We start from the raw sequence: 26839 nt of genomic DNA on the forward strand, positions 1-26839 counted from the left end.
AGTAGAACAGAAATAACTGGGGTAGAAATAATCAAAATAAACTTGAACCGAACTAGCTTAAATAACACATCAAAATAAAAAATCAACATATCTCAAACACAAAAACGAAACAATTATCAATCTAGAGCGGGATTGATCTAACATCATACACTAGTCGCCTTTAATATTTTTTATGCTTTTGCCCACTGCGACTCAGAATCCGATGTATACTCTAGCCAGAGTTTAGCCCCTTTTTGTTTCACTCGTGTGAGTTGAGCGGATCCATTCTCACGCATTTCCTTACCCTTAGACAGTAACTCGTTTCTAATAGAGTTTAATTTGGGTGGCAAGTCCGTGCAAATCCGGACCCCAGTTCCTTTCAGCTTTGATATTGAACTGAAGATTGATAGAATATCTTTTTCTGTCGACACTGTTACAAAAACTGGAGGGGTGATCGGCTTACGGCTAGACACATTTGACTTCTGAGGCACTCGGTAGCACTGTGGTGATTGGATTTTATCCGTAATTTCCATTTTTGATGTCAGAAACGTAGACACATTCACGAGAACTGACTGTTGGTTTTTCTCTTTCATTAATCCGAAGATGATTAAGTTAAGTTTTCGGTCTTTTACTTCGATTTCTAGCAGTTTCGTTTCGACTGTGTCACACTTTGATTCTTGCTCCTCAAGCTGGCTTTCTAGACAAGCAATCTTCGCATCACGAGGCTTCGATTCATTTTTCAAAGTCTGAACCTCATCCGAAATCGAGGACAATGTAACAGCAAACTCTTTTTGTTGGTTAATTATGAGATCCAGTTTCTGTCCCAGTGCCTTCATTCCATCATCAAACGCTTTTTGGATGACTGACAACATATTTCTTTAGCTATGAAATCCGCTCTCAGGTGAGATTTATGTTCTCATTTAGAATTTCATCAAATACGGATTTGCTGGCAAGTATCAAAGCAGTATCCAAATGATGGAGTCTAAGACCGGTATAACTAGTCAATATAGTTCACTTGTTGAATAATATATTGCTATGTCTCCAATTAAGCGTTCCTGACGACACAGCTATAACAATTCACTAATACACAGTAGTGGTCAAACTTGTTATTTACACAAGCTAAGTTGTTAAGATTTTAAGCATGTGTTTTATCCGACTGAATTGAAACTTATTTAGCTGTTAACTCTATGAACTCTAATTCAATGCTGTAAAGAGGCGTTGAATAAATTGGGATGGAGGAGGAGCGTGTGTAGCCGTGTCAGCCTCAGGTGGCTTGGTGCTGTGGTGAACTGTTAGTAATAGTAGTAGTAGTAGTATCTTACTGCTAAAATAAGTCTCTCAGAAATCTGTTTAAATCTTTTTAAACTTCTTTCTCTGACGGTTGCGTTTTGACGCATAAGTTGAAATATTTTAATACATGCATTTATCTGTCATAATGCAGAAATGGGCATCAGACAACGGACGGAACTTGACGTGTCACGCAAAATGCTCATTTTTGCTTGAAATCTTATCTCTGTGAACCGAGGGTTAAAGTCGGCGCTCATTTGGTAAATCAGCGCCAATATCAGCTACGTGTGTTCAGCCCTTGAAATCTCCATTGACGTGAAGAAGAAATAATAATCTTGGATGAAGATTCAAAGTAAAGCCTGGACATAAGTTATTAGAAAATGAATCAATATCCACCTTTTCAAGGCTTCAGATTCATGCAATCAGGTATGTAAATGTATAAATATGGTGAAATTTTACTGCAAGGTATCTTCTGAACTAAACTTTATGATATCTAAAGATTCCTTGTAGGCTAGCCTACAATGTGGTAGGCTATAATTCTGCTCAACACTGTTTCCAAATATAATGGTTGCTGGGTCAATATCTACCAAATCATATTATTGAGTTAGGACTAAAGTGAATACACCATTCGATGCCTTTTTTTATGCTGATTACGAATATACTAATCATTTTTATCGGAAATGAATTTCAGCCCCCCCTATATAGGCCAATTCAGGGTTAGGTTAGGTATAGCCTATATAGGGGGGGGGGGCTGAAATTCATTTCCAATAGAAATGCTGATTATATTTGTAATCAGCATAAAAAAAAAGCATTGAATGGTGTATTCACTTTATTCCAAACTCAATAATATGATTTGGTAGATATTGACTGGTTGCTGCTCTGATGATTGCTCCCTTTCCTTTTATTAGGACATATCGGTAAATATCTACCAAATCATATTATTGACTTATGTATAAAGTGAATACACCAATCGATGCCTTTTTGGTCAATATCTACCAAATCATATAATTGAGTTAGGAATAAAGTGAATACACCATTCAATGCCTTTTTTATGCTGATTACGATTATAATAAGCATTTCTATCATAAATGAATTTCAGCCCCCCCCTATAGAGGCTACACCTAACCTAACCCTTAATTGGCATATACAGGGGGGGTGGGGCTGAAATTCATTTCTGATAGAAATGCTTATTATATTCATAATTAGCATAAAAAAAGGCATTGAATGGTGTATTCACTTTATTCCTAACTCAATAATATGATTTTGTAGATATTGACCACCTTTTTTAATGCTGATTACAAATATAATAAGCATTTCTATCGGAAATGAATTTCAGCCCCCTCCCCTATACATGCCAATTCAGGGTATATATTTCTACATTAGGGGGGGTGGGGGGGGTGGCAAATTTTGTTTCTGATGTAAATGGGAGGTAAGTTTAAACTTTAAACCCGCCCCCCCCCCTAATGTATAAATATATACCCTGGGTTGGCATTTCTCGGGGGGGGGGGCTGAAATTCATTTCCGATAGAAATGATTATTATATTCGTAATCAGCATAAAAAAGGCATCGAGTGGTATATTCACTTTATGCATAAGTCAATAATATGATTTGGTAGATATTTACCGACATATCCAAGCTTAACTCACTTTGTAAAATTTATTCACTCTGACTAGCCTAGCATATTGGTAAATATCTAGACTAGCAGAGTATTCAGAAAGCTAAAAAACAAACTCACCGGTCAATATTTACCAAATCATATTATTGAGTTAGGAAGAAAGTGAATACACCATTTGATGCCTTTTTTTATGCTGATTACAAATATAATAATCATTTCTATCAGAAATGAATTTCAGCCCCCCCCCCCCCCAACCTAACCAAACCCCCATCCCCAAATGTGCAAATATATATCCTGAATTGACATATATAGGGGGGGGGGCTAAAATTCATTTCCAATAGAAATGATTGTTATATTTTTAATCAGCATAAAAAAAAGGCATAAAATGGTATATTCACTTTAGTTGTTACTCAATAATATGATTTGGTAAATATTGACCAACTCACCTTCATCCTTAATCCAATTATGACATTAACTTTTTTTTGTAAATTCAGTAAATTTTTTGCAGATCATATTATTGACTTGAGAATAAAGTGGTAAATTTTTACCAAATCATATTATTGACTTATTAATAAAGGGAAAATACCATAAAAATTTACCAGAGTGGTAAATTTTTACCAAATCATATTATTGACTTATGCTCTTTCCAAATATAATAATCATTTTTGTCAGAAATGAATTTTACCCCCACCCTTATATACCAATTCAGGGTATATATTTGTACATTCGGGGTACATTCATGTCTAATCAAGGGTGCCACCAGAAAATTTTCCAGGGGGGGGGGGGGCAAACATCAAAATATTAATGGTGGTTGGGTGACAGGGAATATATTTCAGGGATTTTTTTTTGTAAGAATAAGTTTAATTTTGAATACTTTCAGGAAAAAAAACTCCCAAATAAAAAGAACAATTAAATTGCATTCAAAATGAAAAAAAATACAGTAAATTTTAAACGACAAGGATTCCAGGCAAAGGGATCAATTTATTTAACCAAAAATATATTTAATTATTATGCATTTGATCTTAAAAGAAAACCAAACTCAAACCAAAATTACTGAAAGATTTATTGCTTCTGTAGATTATAACAGATATAGACTTGTCTTTATGCAATTTTGTATGCCTTAGAATAGTTTACAGAAGGAGTAGATTTACTCAAAAATCATCCTGCCTGCATAGATACCATGTTTTGATTTTATAACACTCATAAAATGGGGTAAGGTTTACACTAACAGACTAATCAGCTAGATAAAAAAAAAACAACATACCACTAGCATCAGAATTTCATCCTGAGTCCAAATATAACACTCATTTCTGTCGCAAATCATTTTCAAAATTACTTCTAAGCTTCTTTAAGTTTCTTGTTTTTTTCACAGAAATGTCATGGTGGCAATTCAATTTGAAAAATACTAAATTTTGCTGAAAGCTGCAATTTGAATTGAAATATACTAAATCTTGTTGATCAGTGATTTGATATGAAAAATACTAAATCTTGTTGAGCAGTGATTTGATTTGAGAAATACTAAACAGTTTGAATTATTCATTTTTTGGGGAAGAAAAACTTACCACTAGCTTCAGAATTTCATCCTGAATCCAAACATGACATTCATTTCTGTTGCAAATTACTTTCAAAATTGCTTCTAAGCTTCTTTAAAAACAGCAAAACTTCTTTCATCAAAACAAATACTTTATGGCAGCTTCATATACAGTTTTATAAATAGCACTTGCTGCTAACAAACTAATCACTTATACCTAACTCTCATCATCACTTTGTGATGCACTAAGGGTGTTACTTACTGGGGCTCTAGGGGTCCTATCGGTTCCAGGGGGATAGAGCTTTGCAGCTTCAATCAAAAAATTATGAAGTCAGTCTTTTTGCTCAAAATTTTGCAGAAATAAGAAGCATGACACATACTGCTCCATGTATGCTGTTTGCATCCCTGGTCTTTTAGAGTGCTTTTTGAAGCATCTTTACAGACTTTCTATATTTTGAGTATGAATGGAACAGTCCTGTGGTTCAACAAAATTGGCTGAATGACTGATTTGGTGATGAGTATATCCATGGCAGGACAATTTACTATAAGCTCCCCATTTATGACTGTAAATAATGCTTCCAGGCTTAATATATTTTTTTCTATAATAGGAATTAAAGTTTCCTTGTTTCTTTGGAGGCCTTCTTGGCCATCAGTCAGGGCTACAATATATTTTCTTTTGCTCTCTCTCTCTCTATTCCACCAAAAACCCAAACTTGCCATGAAATCCTTCCCCTGTTGTACTTTCTTCTTGCCATTAAAGTTTCATCAATTTCAACTTCAACACCCTGCCCTCCTATAGGTTCTTGGTTTCCTTTCCAAGCCATCAGAACTTCTGAGCAGAAAGACCTCCAGTCACTATTTGTTTTTTTACTTATCTGGAGTTCCTCAATAACCATTTGATGGTCCCAATGATCCAACAGAAAGTGATTTATAAATATCAGGATTTGATGAGGCTTAATCTTGGCCTGATGCAAGAAACTCCCTTTTCTATTGGATACTGAATAGCTGCAAAATCTTCTCTTTTTGGTCTTTGGGATGACATAGCTCTTGCTGCATTTCCACATATTTTCATATGCATAATAGTAGCATGGTGTATTGCAGCTTTTGCACATTACTAGTGATGGTAAGACACCATGAGTCCTGAAAAAGTTGTTGCTTGCTTCATTATTATTTATAAATCTGTTTATTGCAGTATAGTATGACATTTCACATGACTGGCACATAGACATTTTCTAATAACTGGCAATATACAAATCAGAACAGTTGAAAATGATATTTTTCTATCTGAGCAATCTGAATTTTTTCCTAGCTTTCAGCCTAAATATAACCAAAGTCCAAATTCTAAACTGTATCTTAGTTCTGAATCAAGAACAAACTAAACAGGGAAGAACTATTTTGTAAAACTTTGCCCAAAACTAGGTTAAGTTATGACTAGTTCACTTGGATAAAAATCTGATTCTATTGTTGTACCATTGGTATCAAATCTTCAGTTTTTTAGAGTTTTGATTACTATTGAGCTGGGTTGCTCCTTACTTACAGTTTGCTACCACGAACTGTTTGAAACTGGATGCTTTTAGTGCCACACATGTCACATGTGGCGCTCTGGCGGCATTGCAACACTTTGGTGGTGGCACCATGATTGATTGATTTTTGGGGATTTGGGGAACCAAATATTTATTTTGTGTTGGCAGCATTGCGACACTTTGGCGGCAGTCAACTGAGCCTTTTATTGGCAGCGTTCAATTGATGCACTGGCGTGGTGCCAGGGTCTAATGTGCCAAAGCTGCAATACACCATGCAACTATTACGCATCTGAAAATATGTGGAAATGCAGCAAGAGCTATGTCATCCCAAAGGCCAAAAAGAGAAGATCTAGCAGCTATTCAGTATCCAATAAAAAAGGGAGTTTCTTGCATCAGGCCAGGATTAAGCCTCATCAAATCCTGATATTTATAAATCACTTTCTGTTGGATGATTGGGACCATCAAATGGTTATTGAGGAACTCCAGATAAGTAAAAAAACAAGCATTGACTGGAGGTCTTTTTGCTCAGAAGTTCTGATGGCTTGGAAAGGAAACCAAGAACCTATAGGAGGGTAGGGTGTTGAAGTTGAAATCAATGAAACTTTAATGGCAAGAAGAAAGTACAACAGGAGAAGGATTTCACAGCAAGTTTGGGTTTTTGGTGGAATAGAGAGAGAGAGAGAGCAAAAGAAAAGTTATTGTAGCCCTGACTGATGGCCAAGAAGGCCTCCAAGGAAACTTTAATTCCTATTATAAAAAAAATATATTAAGCCTGGAAGCGTTATTGACAGTGATAAATGGGGAGCTTATAGTACATTGTCCAGCCATGGATATACTCATTACCAAATCAATCATTCAGCCAATTTTGTTGATCCACAGGACTGTTCCATTCATACTCAAAATATAGAAAGTATGTGGAGATGCTTCAAAAAGCACTCTAAAAGACCAGGGATGCAAACAGCATACATGGAGCAGTATGTGTCACAATTCTTATTTCTGCAAAATTTTGAGCAAAAAGACCAACTTCATAATTCTTTGATTGAAGCTGCCAAGCTCTATCCCCCTGGAATCAATAGGGCCCCTAGAGCACCAGACAGTGACACCCCTAGTGCATCAGAATGATGAAGAGTTAGATATGAGTGATTAGTTTGTTTACATTAAGTGCTATTTATCTGATATTTATAAAACTGTATATGTAGCTGCCATAAAGTGTTTGTTTGGATGAAAGAAGTTTTGCTGTTTTTAAAGAAGCTTAGAAGCAATTTTGAAAATAATTTGCAATGGAAATGAATGTCAAATTCTGATGCTATTGGTTTTTTTTTTTTTTATCTAGCTGATTAGTCTGTGAATGTAAACTTTACCTGTAAAATGTACCTCTTTCATAACAGGACAATTCTCCCTCCCTCAAATTTAAATCCCTTATATATTCAGACATTAAAAAAAAGAATACCAAAAGAAAAACAAAATTTGAATTTACTATCCAGCTGGCAAATTAACCCTCTTTCTTTTTAGTATCCTATTCAACTAAATAAAACAAACAGGTTAAAAAATCAATTTGTAAGAAGATCCTCTTATCAAATAGTTTTTTAAAAAAAAAAAAAAAACAACTGGAAATAAAAAGTGACTTAAATGAATACTCACCAAAACTAAAAATGAAATTCTCATGGCAATTGCTACACTGGCAGTATTGGCTTCTTATGCTGCCTCTAAATATATAAAATTCTTTCAGTTTATTGTTACCTATGAAAAATCTGAGAGAATTTGCCTGATTTTTGAAAAAACAGGAAATACCCACCCCCAAAAAGCAAGCAATCTTATTGAAAATCCCTTAATTAGATACATCATATCAGAGAACCTTACCATAGAGGTTTTAAGCTCCAATTTTCAAAATGTGGAATTTTGAATTTTTTTCAGAAGAAACATCATCAATGCATGTTTATTTGTTTTGTTTTTCACAGGGGTGATTGTATAAAGCCGAAGGTCCAAGATAATTGGGAGGGAGCTCATTCAAACATGAATTTAAAGCTATTTTTAAGTGACCATACAGATTGGGCCAGGGGGAAGTCTTGTTTTCTTGCTATTTTAGGGCACCAAACTACAACTTTACCCCAAAGAGGACAAATTTCAGCTGCCATCAACCAAAAGGCAATATCTGACATAAACTAAATTTTACAGGAGAACAAAAAAAAAGTTTGAAGCCTTAAAAAACATGATAGGAGGTGCCTTTTTGCCAAAAAAAAGAAATACATCAAATCTAGGTTTCAGAGCAAGACAAATTTGTTTGTTGAAAAAAAATAGACAATCTTTTTTTGTTCTTGAGATAATTGCAGATATTGCCTTTTAACCTACTTTTGAGTCAACAAAAGGCAGTATCTGCAAGAGTGCCAGAGTAAAATTCCATAAGAAAAAAAAGATTACTGTTTTACAAAACAATTTTAAATCAAAGCAAAATGCAGTTTCCAATGACCACATTTGCTTGCCAACAACATCAGCTATGTCATGGTGTAGAACAACCTTGTTTTCAGGCTGTAGTTTGGTCTTGGTCTTCAATGGTTTCTACTGCAGGAGAAAGTGCATCTCAGAGGAGCACATCAATATCAAGTCAAACTACAGCACAAGTGTCTCCACAACATTGAATTTGTTTATTTTATAAAGGTAACAAAGATGATATTCATTTATGTTATAAAAAAAAGTCTATGTGTTTTTACTCATCTTCTGGTTCACTGCCCTCAAATTTGTCAACCAAGTCTTGCACATTGGCTGTAGGAAGGTTCTTCCAGAAAGACCTTTTCTGTGTGTCTGCAGTGTGGGGTACAAGTTTTGTCAGGATTTTTCGTTTTTTGTCCCTTGAAGTCCCCCTTGGGACCAGTAGCTTCTTTAGGCAAACCTTTGCCTAGAGCACTTTTGGCTTTCACTGTAAAAAAATCTGCAGCTTTCAGTTTGTCATCAAAATCATATCAATAATATAGTTTTGAGTCTTTTTTCATGAAACTTGCCTGAATAATCTTTCCAAGTTGTATATCAACTGACTTTTTCCCAGACTTCTTATTCTTCCATTTGTAGAAATCACTTATTTGAGTCTCTTTAACTCAGGTATTTTCTCTGGAATCCTGCATAACCTTTTTCAACTTGGGAAAGTCCTCAACAACCTGCTTGACATGGATTTTCTTCTCTATCACGTCATGCAAGCTGTCAGCTGCCATGTGTGTGTGTCCCTTTGTTGGGACTTGATGGAGATCTTCTCTGGACCCCATGCTTTGTTTACAATGTGTGCAAACATGGAAAAGATCATCCAGTTCTTGTTCTGTGATGAGCAGTTATTGGCCCAGAATGTAAATTCTTTTGTATCCTGTAATTCATCCACAAGACCAAAAACAGCAGAGGTGACAGCATCCCTGGTTCTACCATATGTTGCTTTGTGCCATACTACACAGTATGCCACTTCTGGTGATGAGCAAGTAAAAGCACTAGAAACCAGTGGAACAAAAGTTTCATTGAAACACACTAGCCTGCTTGTGAAATGGAATTCTTTAGCTGCTGGCTGTATGGGAAGAATTAGGACTTTTTGCATATCAACTGTGAACACTGCCTTCTCCTTGCTGTGGGGGTGCTCAGTATCTTTGTCAAGTTCTCACCTAGCTTTTTCTGCCTGATTTCTATGCTCCTGTTGCTTCTCCCTTTCTTTGTCTGGCACACCTTGCCTGGATTCCTTTATTTTGAACAAGTCACAGATTTCACATACATCTGACCTTGGCATTTTTTTTTATATGTTTATTTCTTGCAAAACTTGAAGGTAAGAACTCTGAATACAATGCTGCTCAGGAAACTTCTCAAAAGTCAGTAAACATAGCTTCAAACGTAATATCTTCTGGGATATATCTCACATGCAGACTTATATCTCCTGTAGTGGGGCTGACATGGCTTGAACGATTCTATATGCATACATATACGAGGGCTATTCAGAAACTAGGGAACGTTTCCGTCTGACGCCACTAGACACACGGCAATCACGTATGTTTTTGTATGCGCGTGCTCGTAGCTTTAGTCGACATCCAGCCGTGAGAACAAGAAAATCTCCGCACTGCCCGTTTTCCCAATATTCCAATTTAAAATGTGCGCTGCAATTGCAAATCCCGCCAGTTGTGAAGTGCGGTCCGTAATAAGGTTTTTGTTAGCAAAAAACCGATAGAAATTCATCAGCAACTGTGCTAAATGTATGGCAACAAAGTAATGAATGAAAGTTCTGTGCGAAAATGGTGTATCCGGTTTAAAAATGGCCAAACCAACGTGCATGATGAAGAGAGGAGTGGACGCCCGACCATTGTGACTGACAATCTTCTCGCCAAAGTTGATGAGAGGATTTGTGAGACTCATTCAAATGGGAGATTTTCCCACATCCACCCTACATTCCTGACCTAGCACCAAATGATTTTCACTTTTTCCCGAAGACGAAGAACTGGCTAGCAACACAGCGTTTTGATGACGACGACGAGCTCCGAGCGTGCGTCACTGAGTGGCTGAGATCGCAGGCGGCGGATTTCTATGATGAAGAAATTTCGAAGCCTGTTCACCACTACGATAAGTGCCTTAATTTGTTTGGTGACTATGTAGAAAAGTAGCATTTTAGTCACTCTTTCGGATGCATATAATATAATATTTTTCCTGTACCTAGTTTTTGTTTTATAACAAAACGTTCCCTACTTTCTGAATAGCCCTCATAGCTTCACAGGCCACATCCACCTTTCTAGCACCTCCTCTTTTTTTCTGAAGGGGAAAATCCAACACCCTTGGTCTTTAGCTTTTCAATATCACCTTGATGACTTTCAGACTGGTGTAACCCAAAGTTGAAAGAAATGTCTTTTGGCCCACTACCAACATGAGTTCTCCAGCAGTAACAGGTAGATAATACACAAAACTGTAGTCTGTACAATTCGTATGTTTTGAGTCTTTCATGATGATCCTTTTTTTGCATGTCACTAACAAAACGACTTGATGTATGCAATTCTTTCTCCCTGGCTTAATTCTTGGAACTTGTCATAGATCTGTCTCTTCTGATTAATTGCAAGTTCTTTGCACTTTGTCTTACACTTTTTGGGGTTGCACCCATTCTTTATGAATGGATGTTTTTGCTTTTTCTTTTCAATCTGCTTTCTCCTTTTTTCTAAGATTGTCCTTTTCTTTGTCACAAAAGCAGGTTCTTCAACATCTAGTATTTTTTGTCATTCAGCACTGGCAATAGAGACTTTACTCACAGGTAATAATGAGATAAGCTCACCTTGTACATCAGTACTTTGTCTTGCTGCTGTTCAAATACTACCACCTGTAGAATCAGAATCCTTTGATTCTCCATCTGGTTGATACTCATTTGCTGAGTTGGTCTCCAAGTCTTTGTCTGAATCAAGTAAATTTTGATGTAGGCTTTGTCTGGTGTCTTTGTTACTAGCTGCATGATGGTTAGATTGGGCTGACAAGCCTAAAACTATTTCACCATCTCTGTTACTAAATTTACTCTTATCTGCATACATATCTTCTGTAGTGGTCTCATTGTTTTCCACACACATCAACAAGAAATTGCCATGGCTCATGATTCTGCTCTTCAGTTTTACAGAATCTTGTCTTCTAAATAACCATGACTGTGACAAAAAAATTGGCCTTATTTGGCAATATCTGCTCTTGCATTGGGAGTAAAAGCAAGATCTAAAAGGCAATATATGCTTGTGCAGATATTGCATTTTGAGTCAAAAGAGAATGGAAGTTTTCCAGATAACGCCAAATAAAACTACCATATATCTTGGCTATTTTTGCAGATATTGCGTTTTTGACTCGACCAATCAATAGAGTGGAGTGTCTTTACTTGGGATATGCAGAATCTCAATTTCACTTGTCATATCAGATATTGCCTTTTGATTGATGGCAGCTGATTTGCAATCAATTTAGAATTATGAGAAGCTAATTGATTTAAAAGTATCAATAACTATATTTTAGGCTTCCCAGTTGCAAAAGGAGTAATGCCACACAGTGGCAGTACTAGATTCAACCAAGCTGATTTGCTTTATTTGTAATGAAAATAGCCTACATTTGGTGATCTATAATTGCGTATCAGCTATAATGAGGGGGGGGGGGGAGAGTCATTTTATAGGTGGGGGTAGGGTAGATGCCTAAAAAGGTACGTTTTAATGGAGAAACTGCTTACTCTTCATGATGCTTCAGGTAAATGTTGAAAGAGGTAGGGGGAGTAGGAATTAATTAAATTGTTTCTCTCTACAGCTAAAATGTTAGATTCCCATATCTACCAGCACAGAGGTGGAAAATGCAAGGCAGGTTATCATCAGCCCCACTAGGAAATTTCTTTGGGATGGCAAATACTGCTAGGAGCTTAGTTTTCAGCATTTTGAAATGGTGTTATTTTCTTTTTCTATTTATATGAAGTACTTGAATGTATTCTAAAAAATGTATGTAATGTATTTATCAATAAGAAATCTTATTGTAGAGGTTGTAATGGGTTCAGTTATGTAGAAGATCAAAGGTCTCACAGAATTTCAATCCATACAAACAATAATACTCCTTTTCATCCAACAAAAATTCTTTTGTAATAATATTAACAAGCACTTTTTACCAGAATTACTATTCATTGCCAATTTTTTAATTATATTCAAATTTTATCCAAAATTGATATTGCAAATTTAAACATAGGATTGTACTAATCAATTTACAATTACACTGGGTAACAGACAAAAAATTGTCAGTGGTTTTTCATCTGATTTAGACTAATTTTTGTGTTTTGAGTCCAAATATCACATTCATTTTGCTCTATCAGGTCAACTTTTTGAGATACAGTCATAGGCCTACCTGATGAGTGGTACATATGCTAATATCAAGGGTTTTTATTTCAATCATATTTTGCTTGTAGAATATATTGAATTACAACATTAGTTTATTTATCTAAATTATATGCATTTGTGTATGCATGAGTGCAAGGCTATTTAGTTAACCCTTAGCCAATCAAATTGATTCTAAATTTCACTGCCTGAAATTAACCTGCATGTTTCTATTTCTTTCACTTGATTGATATAACTTCAGCGTGATGGTCATGCAGGAATGATCCTGACATTTTCTGCTAAATCTGCAGAGATTACACACTGTCAATGGACAGGAGAAACATCATAGGATTTGTAAAGTGAGCCTACAAGGCTTACTTTCAAGTCAAACTGGGTGACTAAGATAAGTCCTGGGCACCGCACATGGCATTCAAGACGTGCATGGAATACCTCCAGCAGTGGACAAATGGTGCAAAAACTTCATTGAAGGTTGGGATTCCAATGGTTTTGAGGGAGCTGTTAGACTATGCATTGGATTGTTGCTTCTGTGCCATTAATACTACTGGCATCATCTGGAAGAACTGACACAGCCTCCAGTATTCTGACCTTCCATCTGCCCACTGTCCAGTTGCTCATTGTAAAAAATTTCTATACCAGCATTCACAGACTTCCCAACAGTGACAATAAGGCCACCACTGCAGGTGAGGGAGGATATACAGAAGAGGAATATAAGGCACAAGATAGTCTTCAGCCCTTTTCGCAATGTGAGCTTAATGATTTGGTTTGGGATCTCAACTTGTCAAAGACTTTCTCAGAGCTGTTGGCCTCCAGACTCAAAGAGAAAATCTGTTTGATGAAGACACACATGTCACTTTCTTTCATAGAAGGCATGAGGACTATATGGGATACTTCTGCCACGAGTAAGACCTTGTGTACTGCGAAGATGTTGCCAGTCTTCTTGGTAAACTTGTTGCTCCTCAACACAATCCAAGGCATTGGCATCTATTCATTGACAGCAACAAGCGCTCTGTAAAGTGTGTGCTCCTCCACAACAGGAACCAATTCACCTCAATCCCTCTTGTGCACTCCACAACTCTCAAATAAAAGTATGAAGCAGTGAAGTACGTGCTCGACAAAATCCAATATGAGCATCACCAATGGATCATCTGTGTTGACTTCATGACTATGAATTTTTTACTTGGTCAGCAGTCCGGGTTCATGAAGTAACCATGCTTTATATGCATGTTAAACAGTCATGACAGATCCCAGCACTATTTAAAGAAAGGGTGACTGGCACCAGAGCAGTTAGTAACTGGGGCGAGAAACATCATAAACGAATCTCTTGTTGACTGGGAGAAGATATTGATCGCACCGCTACACACGAAGCTTGGATTAATGAAGCAGTTCACGCGCGCTCTGGACAAGGATGGAAGGTGCTTCACCTACCTGTGCTGAGCCTTTCCTTGACTGACCATTGAGAAGCTGAAGGCCAGCATTATAGATGGCCCTCAGACTCTGCAGCTCCTGTAGGACACAAATTTCGAAAATTCAATGAAAACGCTAGAGTGTGGTGCATGGAAATCGGTTGTGCAGATGGTGAACAACTTATTGGGGAACACAAAGGCAGCAAACCATGCCATACTCATAAGAAGCATGATAGAAGTCTTCCAAAAACTCGGGTGTTTGATGAGTATAAAGGTGCACTTACTGTTCTCACACATAGAAAAGTTTCCTGAAATCCTTGGGGTGATGAGCAGCAAGCAGGGAGAAAGGTTCCACCAGGACATGCGCTAAATGAAGGAGAGGTATGAGGGAAGATGGGATGCAGTCATGATGGCGGACTACTGCTGGTTGCTGAAGATAGACAACCCAGCAGCTGCTCACACACGGGAATCAAAGAAACACCAATTTATGCTGTGAACTCTAAAATTTCGTGTCATGTAGTGCTCATTCTATTATTATTATTATGAAATATGCTTATCAATTTTGATGGAGTAAATAAAAATTAAATCTAAATATGTTGACGGTTATTTTTTTAGGAAAACGGAACGAATCGTCAGGGGCTTCTCAGCTAATGATCTGCTGAAATTTGTTTTTTTTTCACAAAATTAATTTTTTTTAAAATTTTCGTAGCAAAAAATTCTGACCTGATTGAAAAAAACAAGGTCATTTCAGACTTAGAGCATCAAAATTAGTCTAATTCAGCTGGAAAACCCTGGACGATTTTCAAAAAGTATATTTTGTTACCCTGTGTTATTGATTTGTACATTTTAAAAGTACTTAACCAGGAATTTAAGGGACCAGTACCTCAAATCATATCCTGGTTAGGCCTGGGTATGATTTGGAGAACAATCAGAAATTAAATAAAAAAAAAGAGCTTTTCAAATGAAAACAAGGAATAGATTGGAAACCTATTTGAACAAATTATTCTTTATACGAAGGGAGTTTTCTTATCCTTAGCTCCTTACTCTTTATTGTCAAGTTTGGTTTTTTTCAAATTTTCAAAGAAATGGTGCAGTTGGAAAAGAAAAATTTTCCAAAGCACTAAAAAGCTTTGTTTAATGAGCAAGGTGTTGAGAAGGGGGCAATCCCCGTTATATACAGAACAATTTATATTAGTTTTAGGTTTTAAACTTGCTGCTTACTTCAGTTGAAAGACCCTTTCTATTTGTTTAATTACATTTCATGAAACTGTAAAATTTTATGAATACAATATTTTTGGTAACACAAAAAAGATCAATATTTCAATGATCTCTGTTTGAATTTTGAGTGGTAAACAAACAGTTTGCGGTAACAAGCTGTAAGTAAGGAGTGATCAGGCTCAATAGTAACCAAAACTCTATAAAACAAATTTTTATACCAATAGGTATATCAAAAGAATTGGCTTATTATGCTGATTCCAAATACATAAGTTTCATTAAGTTTAGTCTTACCCATCCAAAGCTACAAGCCTGAGAAAATTCGGCCGATTTTCGAAAAAAAGGAGAAAGACCCCCTTGAAGTTATAGAATTTTAAGGAAAATCATACCATTGGATTCACCATATCAAAGAACCCTACTATATAGGTTTGAAGCTCATGTCAGCAAAAATGTAGAATTTGTATTTTTTGCCAGAAGATAGATCATGGATGTGTGTTTATTTGTTTCTTTTTTTTTTCTATGGATGATCATATTAATCCAGCGGGCCTAAAACGTCAAGAGAGGGCTGATTCTAACGGAAATGAAAAGTTCTAGTACCCTTTTTAAGTGACCAAAAAATTGGAGGGCAACTAGGCCTCCTCCCACGCCGGTTTTTTCACAAAATCGTCTAATCAAAATTTTGAGATAGCTTTTTTCTTCAACATAGTGGAAAGGTCCAATAACTATGTTTTTAGAGATAAAATGACTCTCTACAGCCCCTGGGGAAAGGTTTTTAAGTTATAAAATTTACCTATTGTTTTATATGTTGTTGGAAAGTATGCATACGTTTTTGAGTAGGGAGGGGAGGACAAATTTTTGGCTGGAAGCATTTTGCACGGGGAGAATTTTCCATGGAGATGGAAGTTTCCAGGGGGTGAAATTTTCAGGGAAAATTTTACACTGGGTGAATTAGCCAGAATTCCTATATGAAATTTCTTTATACATCTTGCTTTTTCTTTACAAATTCAATTTTAGCAGTGGAGATGTTAAGGGTAATTCTCCGGGGTAAATTTTCGCCAGGATTGAATTGCCCAGAGGATATTTCTATGGGAAAGGGGATTTTTCCGTGGAGGAGGAGCCAGGTAACCTGGCGTTATTTAAAAACGATCAGAAATTAAATAAAAAAAAGTTTTTCAACTGAAAGTAAGGAGCAACATTAAAACTTTAAACAAACAGAAATTGTTACGTATATCAGGGGAGTTACCTCCTCAGCACCTCGCTTAACGTTTAAATGTTGTCCCAATTCTTTAAAAACAACTCCTGAAACACAGGAGTTGTTTGATTAGAACAATAAGTAACTTTTTTTAAAGGACCAAAAAAGTAGCAGGAAGAGCAAGGTGTTGAGGAGGGGGCAACCTCCCTAATATATGTAGTAATTTCTGTTCGTTTTCAGTTTCAATGTTGCTCCTTACTTTCAGTTGAAAAAACTTGTTTTTCTTAATTTAATGAAGCCTAGAGAAAAAGATTTTTCTAAAGGTAATGGAAAAAATATGTCATTTAAAGTAAAAGTATATAAAAAAACAACAACAAAAAAACAATTAATTACAAAAAATACAGAAAGCAATTGCCTACTTACAAAAACTCAATTCAATTTTTCAATTCAATTGGGTAAAAAACAAATAGAAATAAATAAACTTCTCTATGCAAAAAAAACGCATGTTGAGTCCCTTAAAAAAGTAATGATCCTCTTAATCATGCTTTACGACTCTTGCTTTACTCTTCAGCGCAACCACATCCCTCATCCATACATTTCATTATCTAATAGATTCCTCCCCCCCCCCTCCCTCCCCGAAAGCACAGCTACCTTAACCTTACAAAATAATAAATAAATAAATAAAAAACAAAAAAAAACAAACTGATATAATGCTAATAATAAAAAAATCTTAATTATTAATTAACTCTATTTTTTGAAATTCAATAAGATATTTTTTAAAAGACCCAAGGGAGTTCCTACATCTCAGCTCTTGTGGAAGCAGGTTTCACACTTTCGCGCGCGCCACATCTGGTACAAAATCCGACTGTACTATAGGTGTTTGTCTCACCAAAAGGTTTGAGGCGGACCTCGTGTTCCTAGGATGTTATTCCAATACCAACTGGAATAGACTGTGGAATGCTGATAGAAGTAATCTGAACAAAAATTTGGAAACGATAACTGAGCATGATAAAGTGATTCACGGGAAAGAAAATCGTCCATATTTCCGATTATTTTCAGGGCAGGTTTGTGGATTGAATCAAGCCTTTCCAGTGGGATGTAAATGTTGACTGCCAAATTGATGCACAATACTGCAGATGAGGCTTGATAAGTCCATTATAAAGTAGACAAAGGATTTTTTGAGGGAATGTGTGTTTCAGTTTCCTGATAATCCCAAGACTGCGGGAGAGCTTCAGCTCCACAGCGTGGATGTGATGTGCAAAGGATAAGTTTTCGTCAAGGAGTACACCTAGGTACCTGGCATAGCCAGTTTTTGGTCGTCTGATTGTTCCTCAAGAAGTCGTTATTTCTGATACTTCTGGGCGAAGAGTTCCAATCCTTGAGAAGAAGAGAACACAAGATTTTTCAAAATTTATAACAAATCAATTGGCATCCATCCAAATGTAAGTTTCTTCTAAGCTGACCTCAAGTTTACTCTGGAGCGCTGACATGTCAGTGTCACAGGAGGCCATTGTAGTGTCATCCCCGAACGCCACAAGTTCATCCAATTCATTATTGTTGCTCAAAATTTCTAGGTCGCAACATAATTTGCAGCACCGTGAAGTCCTTGAGTTAGGGCTTATTACGAGACTTAGGTCATTCACATGAGTGCCATCGACTTGACACACGCTGGGCCCATAAAGTCCTTGTAGGACTTTCTGGGGGGTAGGACTGTGTTAGCTGTTTTTTCTCCAATTTTGGCGAAGAAGGTACCAAGAGCTTTTGCAACTTGTGCTGGTTCAGTCAAGGTTCCCCATCAACCGTAATTCTGGATGGTAGTTCAGGCTGTTGGTTATTCGGTCATAATGCTGAATTAACTGTCTTCCACACTTTCCTTCCATACTTCCCACTTTCGGCTAGCCTTTGATTAAAGTAATCCCTTTTAGCTTTTCTGAGAACAGACCATAGGCATTTCTTAAATTTCATAGGTATGCAGGCTAGCTAGATTACAATATTCTGCCCAAAGATAATTCTTTTGATTGATACACCTGAGTAAACTTTCTGTAACCCACGGGCAAATTGATGCGTTGTTTCTTCCACGTTCTTTATTTTTTCTTTAAAACAACATGCCTCATATATTGTTGTAAATGTAGGCTACTGTAAAAATTTCAATTCCTTCATTGAGATCTTCCTTCTCCATAACGATATCCCAGGTCGTTCTCTCCAATTCCTTTTTAAGTAACCGTAAGTTTTCTTCATTCAGATCTACAACCGGAATATCATCCCTAGTTTTTGAAAATGACCTTGTTGCCTTTGATGTTTCGAAAACGGTACACAAGGGGAAGTGGTCCGACATGTCACTGATGATTACTGAAGCCGAGAGTGGAGGTAGAGTAGAAAAGTATTATCAATTAGTGAACGAGTACTCTCAGTTACTCTCGTTGGGATAGTTGTCAAGGGGTAAAGATTAGATCCAGACATAAGAGTGACAAGTTCTTTAGCGGTATTAGTTAGGGGATAGGGTAGGTTGATGTTGAAATCACCCATGATGACCACATCATGATTCTTTTTTTCAAGCATTTGGAGTGTTTCCAATAAATATTCCATAAACAAAGAAATAGAACCTGATGGTGATCGGTAAATTTCTCCAATGATTAACTTCCATTGTGAAGGAAGTGACATATCAAGAACAAATGACTCAAAAATACCTTCTACATTTCGAGTCAGTTGGCCATTAACACAGACTGGGTATTCGCTCTTTGTGTAGATTGCCAATCCTCCTCGTGATGACTTTTCTATGTACGAAATTAGATGGATACCCGGGGATATCTACCAGGATGTCAGTCTGTCTTGACAGGAATGTTTCACACAGTCCGGGAACGCCAGGCCGTATTTGTCGGCACATGGTCATTATGTCTGTCAGTGATGAACATAATCCTTGGCAGTTGAGCGTAGATCCAGAGTATTGCTGGGGCATACTCATATACTGAATATATTTACTTCGAGGAAATTCATTTTCACTAAAAAAAAAGAACGATCATTTTCATTACCAATTACTCTATCAAAAATTTCTTCCAAATTTAAAAACAACTTTTCTAACTGTTTTAGCTTTTTTTTAGCTACTGGTAAGGTAGTGGGAGTTTTAACTAAGATATAAACTCCCAGCAATCAGTTCTGCTGAGCAATGCAAAAGTGTTTACAGATATTTTTTTAAACTATTGACAGTTTTGAACTTGGTTACCAAACACCAATTTATTTAATGCCTTTAGACTCAATTGTTTATAAAAAGTAACCCATTATCAAAGTAGTTTGTTCAAAGTAATTCAATATTTTTGAATACCAAATACCAAACACCTTTATGCTTCAGAAGTGTAAAAAATTAAATCTTTTTCAAAGTGGCAGCTAGATAAATACAATCAATCCAGGAAAAAATTTATAATATAACACAAAAAACGTCTCCATTCAAGGGGAGAATACAAAAATTTCCAGCATTCCATTCAGGAGAAACATTTCTGGTTATAGTGGCTTCATATATCAGCTCATGGGTACTCTTGCAATGCAAGCAAAAGTGGACGGCATATTTTTACCCAAATTGTCCCATATTAAGTTGTTTTCCTTGTGTTTTCTATAATTAGACGAACTTTCTTGTGTATATACTAATAGCTGCACTAATTACTAATAAACAAATAAATATTTAGGATCGCCATAAAATGTTGATTCTTTGATTGAATGTTATCAATAGTTAGGCTCTTACACTTTCGTTATTGACAAGGATTGTTATTTACTTACTATTCATTACAATGAAGAATCCGATTTTTTTTTTTTTTTACTCAAAACCAAATCATATAGAAAAAATGTTTGTGGAAAACTGAAAACAGGTCACTCAGTCAGAAATTGAGCTTAAATTTTCGTTATCAAGGGTCAAAATCTGTTGTGGGGCAACACACATTTTGTCAATGTTTTTTCCCTATTCTGCTCTTTTCCCTTTGGTTTCCTTATAATTACTTTATAGTCCCAAATTTCCAGCTTAGTTCAAACTCCCCTCAACCTTTTTAAAACCAATTTAGTTCAAAACTCCCCTCAACCTTTATTTTTAGAGTGAGTCGGTAATTTTTTTTCACTTTTGTACACTGAGTAGACAATAATAAGTGTCTTTCTTTTTACTGTGCCTATATATTTTTCATAGCATAGATTTCAGGTATTGGATGGTTTTGACATGACTTTTGCTTTAGGAAAATTATTTCACCTGTATTGGTATTAAGGAAATATGTCAAAGAAATATATTCAGGATGTGGCTTATTTTTGAGCATAGGTAAAAGCTACCTGCTTGGTTTTATCTCGTAAGGTACCTTTCCAATAGCCTAGTATTGAGCGTGTCGGCCAGAAGTGGCAATTGAGTTGGAGCGTCTTCTTCTTCTATTTGACAGCAGGCGGGCTTTTCAGTGATACTATTTAGCCCTTTTCCTTTTGCTTCACTCTGTGGGCTACAGAGCAAATGGCTTCATTGGCTCATGATTATTAGCTATTTTCAGATATCTTTCAGTAGATCTTTCAACTCTATGATTTCAATTATGAGTTGATAGATGTCGATTTCTATGCTCTGTGTGCAGGTATAGTTGGCTCTTGGCTGATAGTGAGATTTTGTGGTGTTTAAAGCATTTTAACAGTTTGCAAAGCAAGGTATGTTGTGTAGACGTCAGCATATTACATTCAAATAGGCAATGGTCAATTGTTTCATTATTCATATTGCAATGCCTACAAAGAGGGGACAGGGGAACTGAACCACTTGAATTAGAAAACTTATACGAGAATGCAAGAAAATTTAGTCCATTTGTTCCAGAGCGAATTCTATGAAAAATTTTAGAAAGTTACTTATTGGGAAAGGGGGAAAGGATAGGATTAATCTTATTAAAATCAATATCTGATAGCCTCCATTGGTAAATATCTCTACTCGGGATTGGGCTCCCACTTGGCTTGTCAATATTTATAGCATTTTTTGCTATTTCATCAACCTGATGATTACCACTTCTGCCAGAGTGGCTAGGAATATACTGAAAATAAATTTTTATGCCACTTGAAGCAAGATTATCTATAATACTGAGACAATGATAAGTGTCAATGTCCAACTTATACTGAGGAGCTGAGGCCAGCAACTCAAGGCTGGATAAAGAGTCGGAATATACAATAATATTATTTGAATTTGCAATCAAAGGTTGCTTTTCCTTAATGTGTTATAATGCCATGATTATGGCATTTAACTCAGCAGACATTATAGATAAATTATTATATAATCTCTCGCCAATTACTATTTTCAGGTGAGGAAGGAAAGCGCCACTTGCTACCTTCTCATTCATTTTTGACCCGTCAACAAATATTTGGAAGTGATTTTTATAGGTAATTGTATTAAGTTCAGCAAATTTTTTCTGGACAAAAGCGATGGGGGTTAAATCTTTAGTCCACTTTGAGAAATCAGTATTTATTATGGGACTTGACCAATTCCATGGAGGGAATTGGGGGAAAGTGGATGCAATAGACTTTGCTGGTACGGGGAACTTCTTCTGAATGCTGGCATACTCATCTGCAATGCCTTTATACATGCCTGGATTTCTTAACCAATTATGTAGGGTGTGTGAGCTGTTTGATTCAATTTTTGTAAGATGTTTTGTCAAGAGAAAGCTACGTCTCTACCTTATTGTTGTTAATCCACTCTCCATCAGCAGAAACTTGGTGCTTGTGGGTTTCCTAAGACCAAATATGAGACTTATTATATCATTTTGTATTGTTTAATTTTTTTGCATCTGGGCCTCTGCACATGCACCATAGACGATGAGCCCATAGACACTATGGGGTCTTATATGTGATTTATAAAAATGGAGTAAGGTTTTCTCCTTACATCCCCAGGGTGTGGAAAGAAGTCTTCTTAGTATATTTGTTTTTCTATAGCATTTTTTTTATTTTGTTTGAAATGTGAAGGTGGAAATTAAATTTTTGGTCGAGCATGAGACCTAGGTAATTAATATGATTATCTTCTGGAATAGTTGTTTTATTTAGAGTTAGTCTTACATTAACATGGTTTCAATTCCGGTGAAATTGGATTATTTTTGACTTGGTAGGTGCAATGGGTAAATCTGAATGTTGAGAGAATTTTTCAAATTGGAAAAGTGACTTTTGCAGATTTGACTGTGCTATCTCAAAGGTGTTGCCAGATGACCATAGCACCATATCGTCAGCAAATTGTAGATTCGTGTTGGGTAGGTTCATGTCCCAGAGATAAAGGGAAAACAGGAGGCAACTGAGGACTGCTCCCTGAGGTGGGCCTTTGGTTGTTGTCTTTTGGGGTGAAGAGGCTGAACCAACACAAACAATGAAACTTCGCACTTCTATGAAGGATTTTATAAAAGATACTAGCACAGGGGGTAGTCCAAGGTTTGCATGTTTATTTAAAAGGATTTGGTGGTTCACATTGTCATATACCCCTTCAAAATCTAGGAAACCTGCGACTAGGACATTATTTTTTGAGAATGATTCATTTATTGCATTTTTTAGCAAAATGAAAGCATCTGTTGAGGAGTGGTGTTTCCTGAATCCAGTTTGAGTGTGAGGGATCATATTGTTTTTTTCAACAAACCAGAGGAGTCTGTGATAGATCATTTTCTCCATTATTTTCCCCATCACAGGAGTAATGATTATAGGCCTATATGACTCAGGGTTCTCTTTGGGTTTATTTTTCTTTAGGATTGGTAGGAGGGACGAACATTTCCATATATTGGGGAAATTAGAAGATGCCCAAGCGTGATTATAACAATTTAGCAGTTCCTGTTTGTGTGAAGGGGTGAGATTCTTTATCCATGTAGGGTGTATATTGTCATAGCTGCCGCTAGTATTGGTCCTAGTATGATGTATTGCATTAATCAGTTCCTGGATTGAAAATAGAATACTTATATGCTCGGATCCAGGGCGCGGTTGGTAACTTGGGTTGGTAGAAATTGGGGACATTTTGCTTCGATTATTTGATGTTAGCTTATTAACAAAACGAGTTGCAAATAGCTTAGCTTTTTCATTATCATTGACATAGTGGGTATTATTATGTATAAGCTCATACAGGAGTGGGTTGGGGGAAATCTTTTTCCCACAGATGTGGCTTATGACTTTATGTATAATTGGCTCACGTGTTTCTCTGGAGAGATTATTTGCAAAATTATTCCAGTAATTATATTTAGCATCTATTATAGTTTTTTTAGGTTAGATTCTGCTTGTAATTTTTTTAAATATGTAGTAGGTGATGGTTTTTTTTATGAATTCTGTCCTAGCTGCCTTTTTTATTCTCCATTTATTTTGGAACTCATTTGTCCACCATGCTTTAGGAATGCGTTTAGGGTATGTTTTCTTAGGCGTTGTCCTGGGGATAGCATGATTAGCTGTATTTAATAATAATGATGTCAATACTTCAGCATGTGTGTCAACTGTTGTGTTTGAAATGTATGAATTTTGGGGTGAAACTTGTGATTTCATCATTTAGCTTATTTTGGAACATAGACCAATTTGCTTTAGTGTTGATATATTTGGAGGTATGTGATAGAGATCCAGGAGGTTCATTTAAGGAACAAACTACAGCAAAGTGGTCATTACATACACTATCAATGTTATTTATGTACATTTTATTCAAAATATTTAATGACACAATTGTAGTTCAATTGTGGCGAATCTGTTACTTTTGGCGTTGAAATATGTATTCAGGTTTTGAGGGGTAGCAACAGCTAATTCATTATTATTTGAAGTCATATACTCAATCAATTTGCCAGCTTCATTTGCTGGTCTATTCCCCCACAAAAGGCTGTGGGCATTGAAATATCCACAAATAATGATATTTTTTAACATATTAGAATTACTTATATAATTAAAGAAATCCATGGCATCTGTAGTTTGGCCATTAGGGTTATAAAAGCTTATTATGTAGGTTTTTATATTATTCAGCCAAACACTGATACCAATTGCATCAACATCATTAGCAAAATCTGGAAAATTGATGCCACAGAATTTTATATTATTTTTAACTAATAGAGCTACTCCACCTCCTTTTCTCTCTGACGATCTATCCTTTCTCAGGATAGTATATCCCAGAGACTTAATTTGTTGATTTTGGGTTAAATGAGTTTCCCGGAGGCAAGCAATATTAATGAAATTATTATTCATAAAAGATATTAGTTCATTTAGCTTATTTTCTGTGAGTGATCTTATGTTCCACTGGAGTATTGATATGTGTTGTGTTGGTGATTTATTTTTCATATGACTGTGTATCAATGTTCAGCTTTGTTAAAAGTAAAGCAAGATTTTTTTTGCTTGAATGAGCATATCATCAGGGATGTAGATTTTTGCCAATTCTGCAATGATTTTTGTTTTCTGTTGTTGATGTATGTTCATGGCCTGAACTGCATTACAGTTTAGAATGAATTAGCATATATTTGGGGATTGCATTTTTGGTTGTGCATCCTGTTTGTCAGTTAAGGGATTAATTCCTGGTAGTGTTTCTGGTTTATTTCTTCTGGGGCGGGGGGGGGCAGGCTGACCTCATCTCACCGGACAAGGAGGCTTGTTGACTTGGTGATTCCTTCTGATAGGGATGTGAGCTAGGGGGCTTAGAAGATGGTGTTTTATACGGGGTACTTGATGCATTGGGGGTTTTGGTTGGTTTTATTATGGGCTTTATTTGGTATTGTTGGGCAGCATTTGCTTCCATTGCTGCAAAGGGGTATGGGATGGCCTTCTCTGTTACTATTTGGAGTATTAGAGCTCTTTTCTTATATGCAGGGCATAGTGATTTATTTGTAGATTCATGTGGGCCTTTGCAATTGATACATGTAGGCTGAGTGTTGTTGCAAGTTGTCAACTCATTAGGATGGTATGCTTTACAATTACTACACTCTAGGAGAATTTCATTGCATTTGTTTGTTGTGTGTCCCAGTTTGAGACACTTCTGACACTGGCTAGGCTTAGGTTTGTATTCCTTGTGTGGTTTGATTTGCCCAAATAGGAATAACTTCTGGGATATTAATTTTTTCCTTCAGTGTGAATAAGAAGGATCTACTAGTTTTTAGGCCAATAGAGTTAGGTTTGCCAAGTTGGGTAACATCTTCAACTGGGATTGTGTTGCCAGCCATATCTGAGAGTCCTTCTTTTAACTCCTGAATGAATATCTCTGGGGGAACATTATAACTCCTATTTTTGTTGCTGATTGTTTTGGGTTCCATTTACATGCATTAATTGGGGTATTCAGATGGGATTTTAGGTTCAAAATTGTTTCTGCTGATTTCTGATCTTGGACAGCTATTAGCAGAGATCCATCACGATTAATATTAAGAGAGAACATTGATTTTAGCAATTTAAAAATTGCAACTCTTATTGCAGTAATCTGTTTTATTTCGAAGGGTGTAATAGGAGAAATTTTTAGGTAATGTCCTAAGTTCTGGGAGGGAGGATCTTGAGCAGGGAGAGGGGAAATGCTTTTGGTTGGGGATATTTTTTTACTTTTTTTAGAGCTTCTAGAAAGGATCTCTTGAAACTCATTATCATCATTTATGGTGACATTAGCCCCTACACTTATCATTGTCCTATTCTCAGAATTGGAGCTATCATTTGAACTTTGAGATAGTGTGCTTGACCAGCCAAAATGGGTATCACTTTCACTGGCATTTGAGGTGGGATCTGGGGAGACTTTTTTTTTGGAGGACTTCTAATCATTGCCTATTGGAAAAAGCTTTAAACAAAAACAAAACTAAAAACAAGAAGGGATAATAGAATGATATCAAACCGTCTGCACTATACTATGGGGAGGAGAAACACCACAGTATAGCCTTGAAGATGAATTGAGCAGGATTGGGTTGGTACAACTGCTGATTAAATGCGATAATATTTCACAAGAAAATTTATTTTAAATTTCTTATAAAGTTGCTGCTGTGTTATGTCAAATGGAAAAATGGAAATTGTCAAATGGAAAATGGAAAATTCCAAATGAAAGGTTTTCTTCTTATCCGGGACGGTTTTTCTTTGGGTTATATGGATATAACCGTACAAGTCGTAATCTGATAGGTTGTTTTGCACAGGGAGCGGAGTAAAGCTGTCTTGTTTGTCTTGTTAGTCTTGCTACTGCTGTGTTCGATTATCAAGCTAACATCAAACCCACTGCGCTACTACCAATCGATGAAAAACAAATTCCAAGGAAATTTGGAATATTTTCGCTCAAAAGATAGCTTGTTTGTATATAGACATAAAATGAGTT

General features: G+C 36.2%; 1 protein-coding gene across 1 annotated transcript in view; it reads left to right on the plus strand.

Moving 5' to 3' along the window:
• Nucleotides 1-1222: 1222 nt before the first annotated feature.
• Nucleotides 1223-26839, plus strand: part of LOC148953181 (uncharacterized) — a 36989-nt gene continuing 11372 nt past the window's right edge. The window contains exon 1 of the mRNA XM_089088349.1: nucleotides 1223-1692. Within this exon, the coding sequence (XP_088944475.1) occupies nucleotides 1647-1692 (46 nt within the window). The 5' untranslated portion in view covers nucleotides 1223-1646. The remainder of the gene's footprint in view (nucleotides 1693-26839) is intronic.

The sequence above is a fragment of the Artemia sp. Qi Xiang Cuo genome, chromosome 4, assembly GCF_049724085.1.
Source record: "Artemia sp. Qi Xiang Cuo chromosome 4, ASM4972408v1, whole genome shotgun sequence".
In the NCBI taxonomy this organism is placed as follows: Eukaryota; Metazoa; Arthropoda; class Branchiopoda; order Anostraca; family Artemiidae; genus Artemia; species Artemia sp. Qi Xiang Cuo.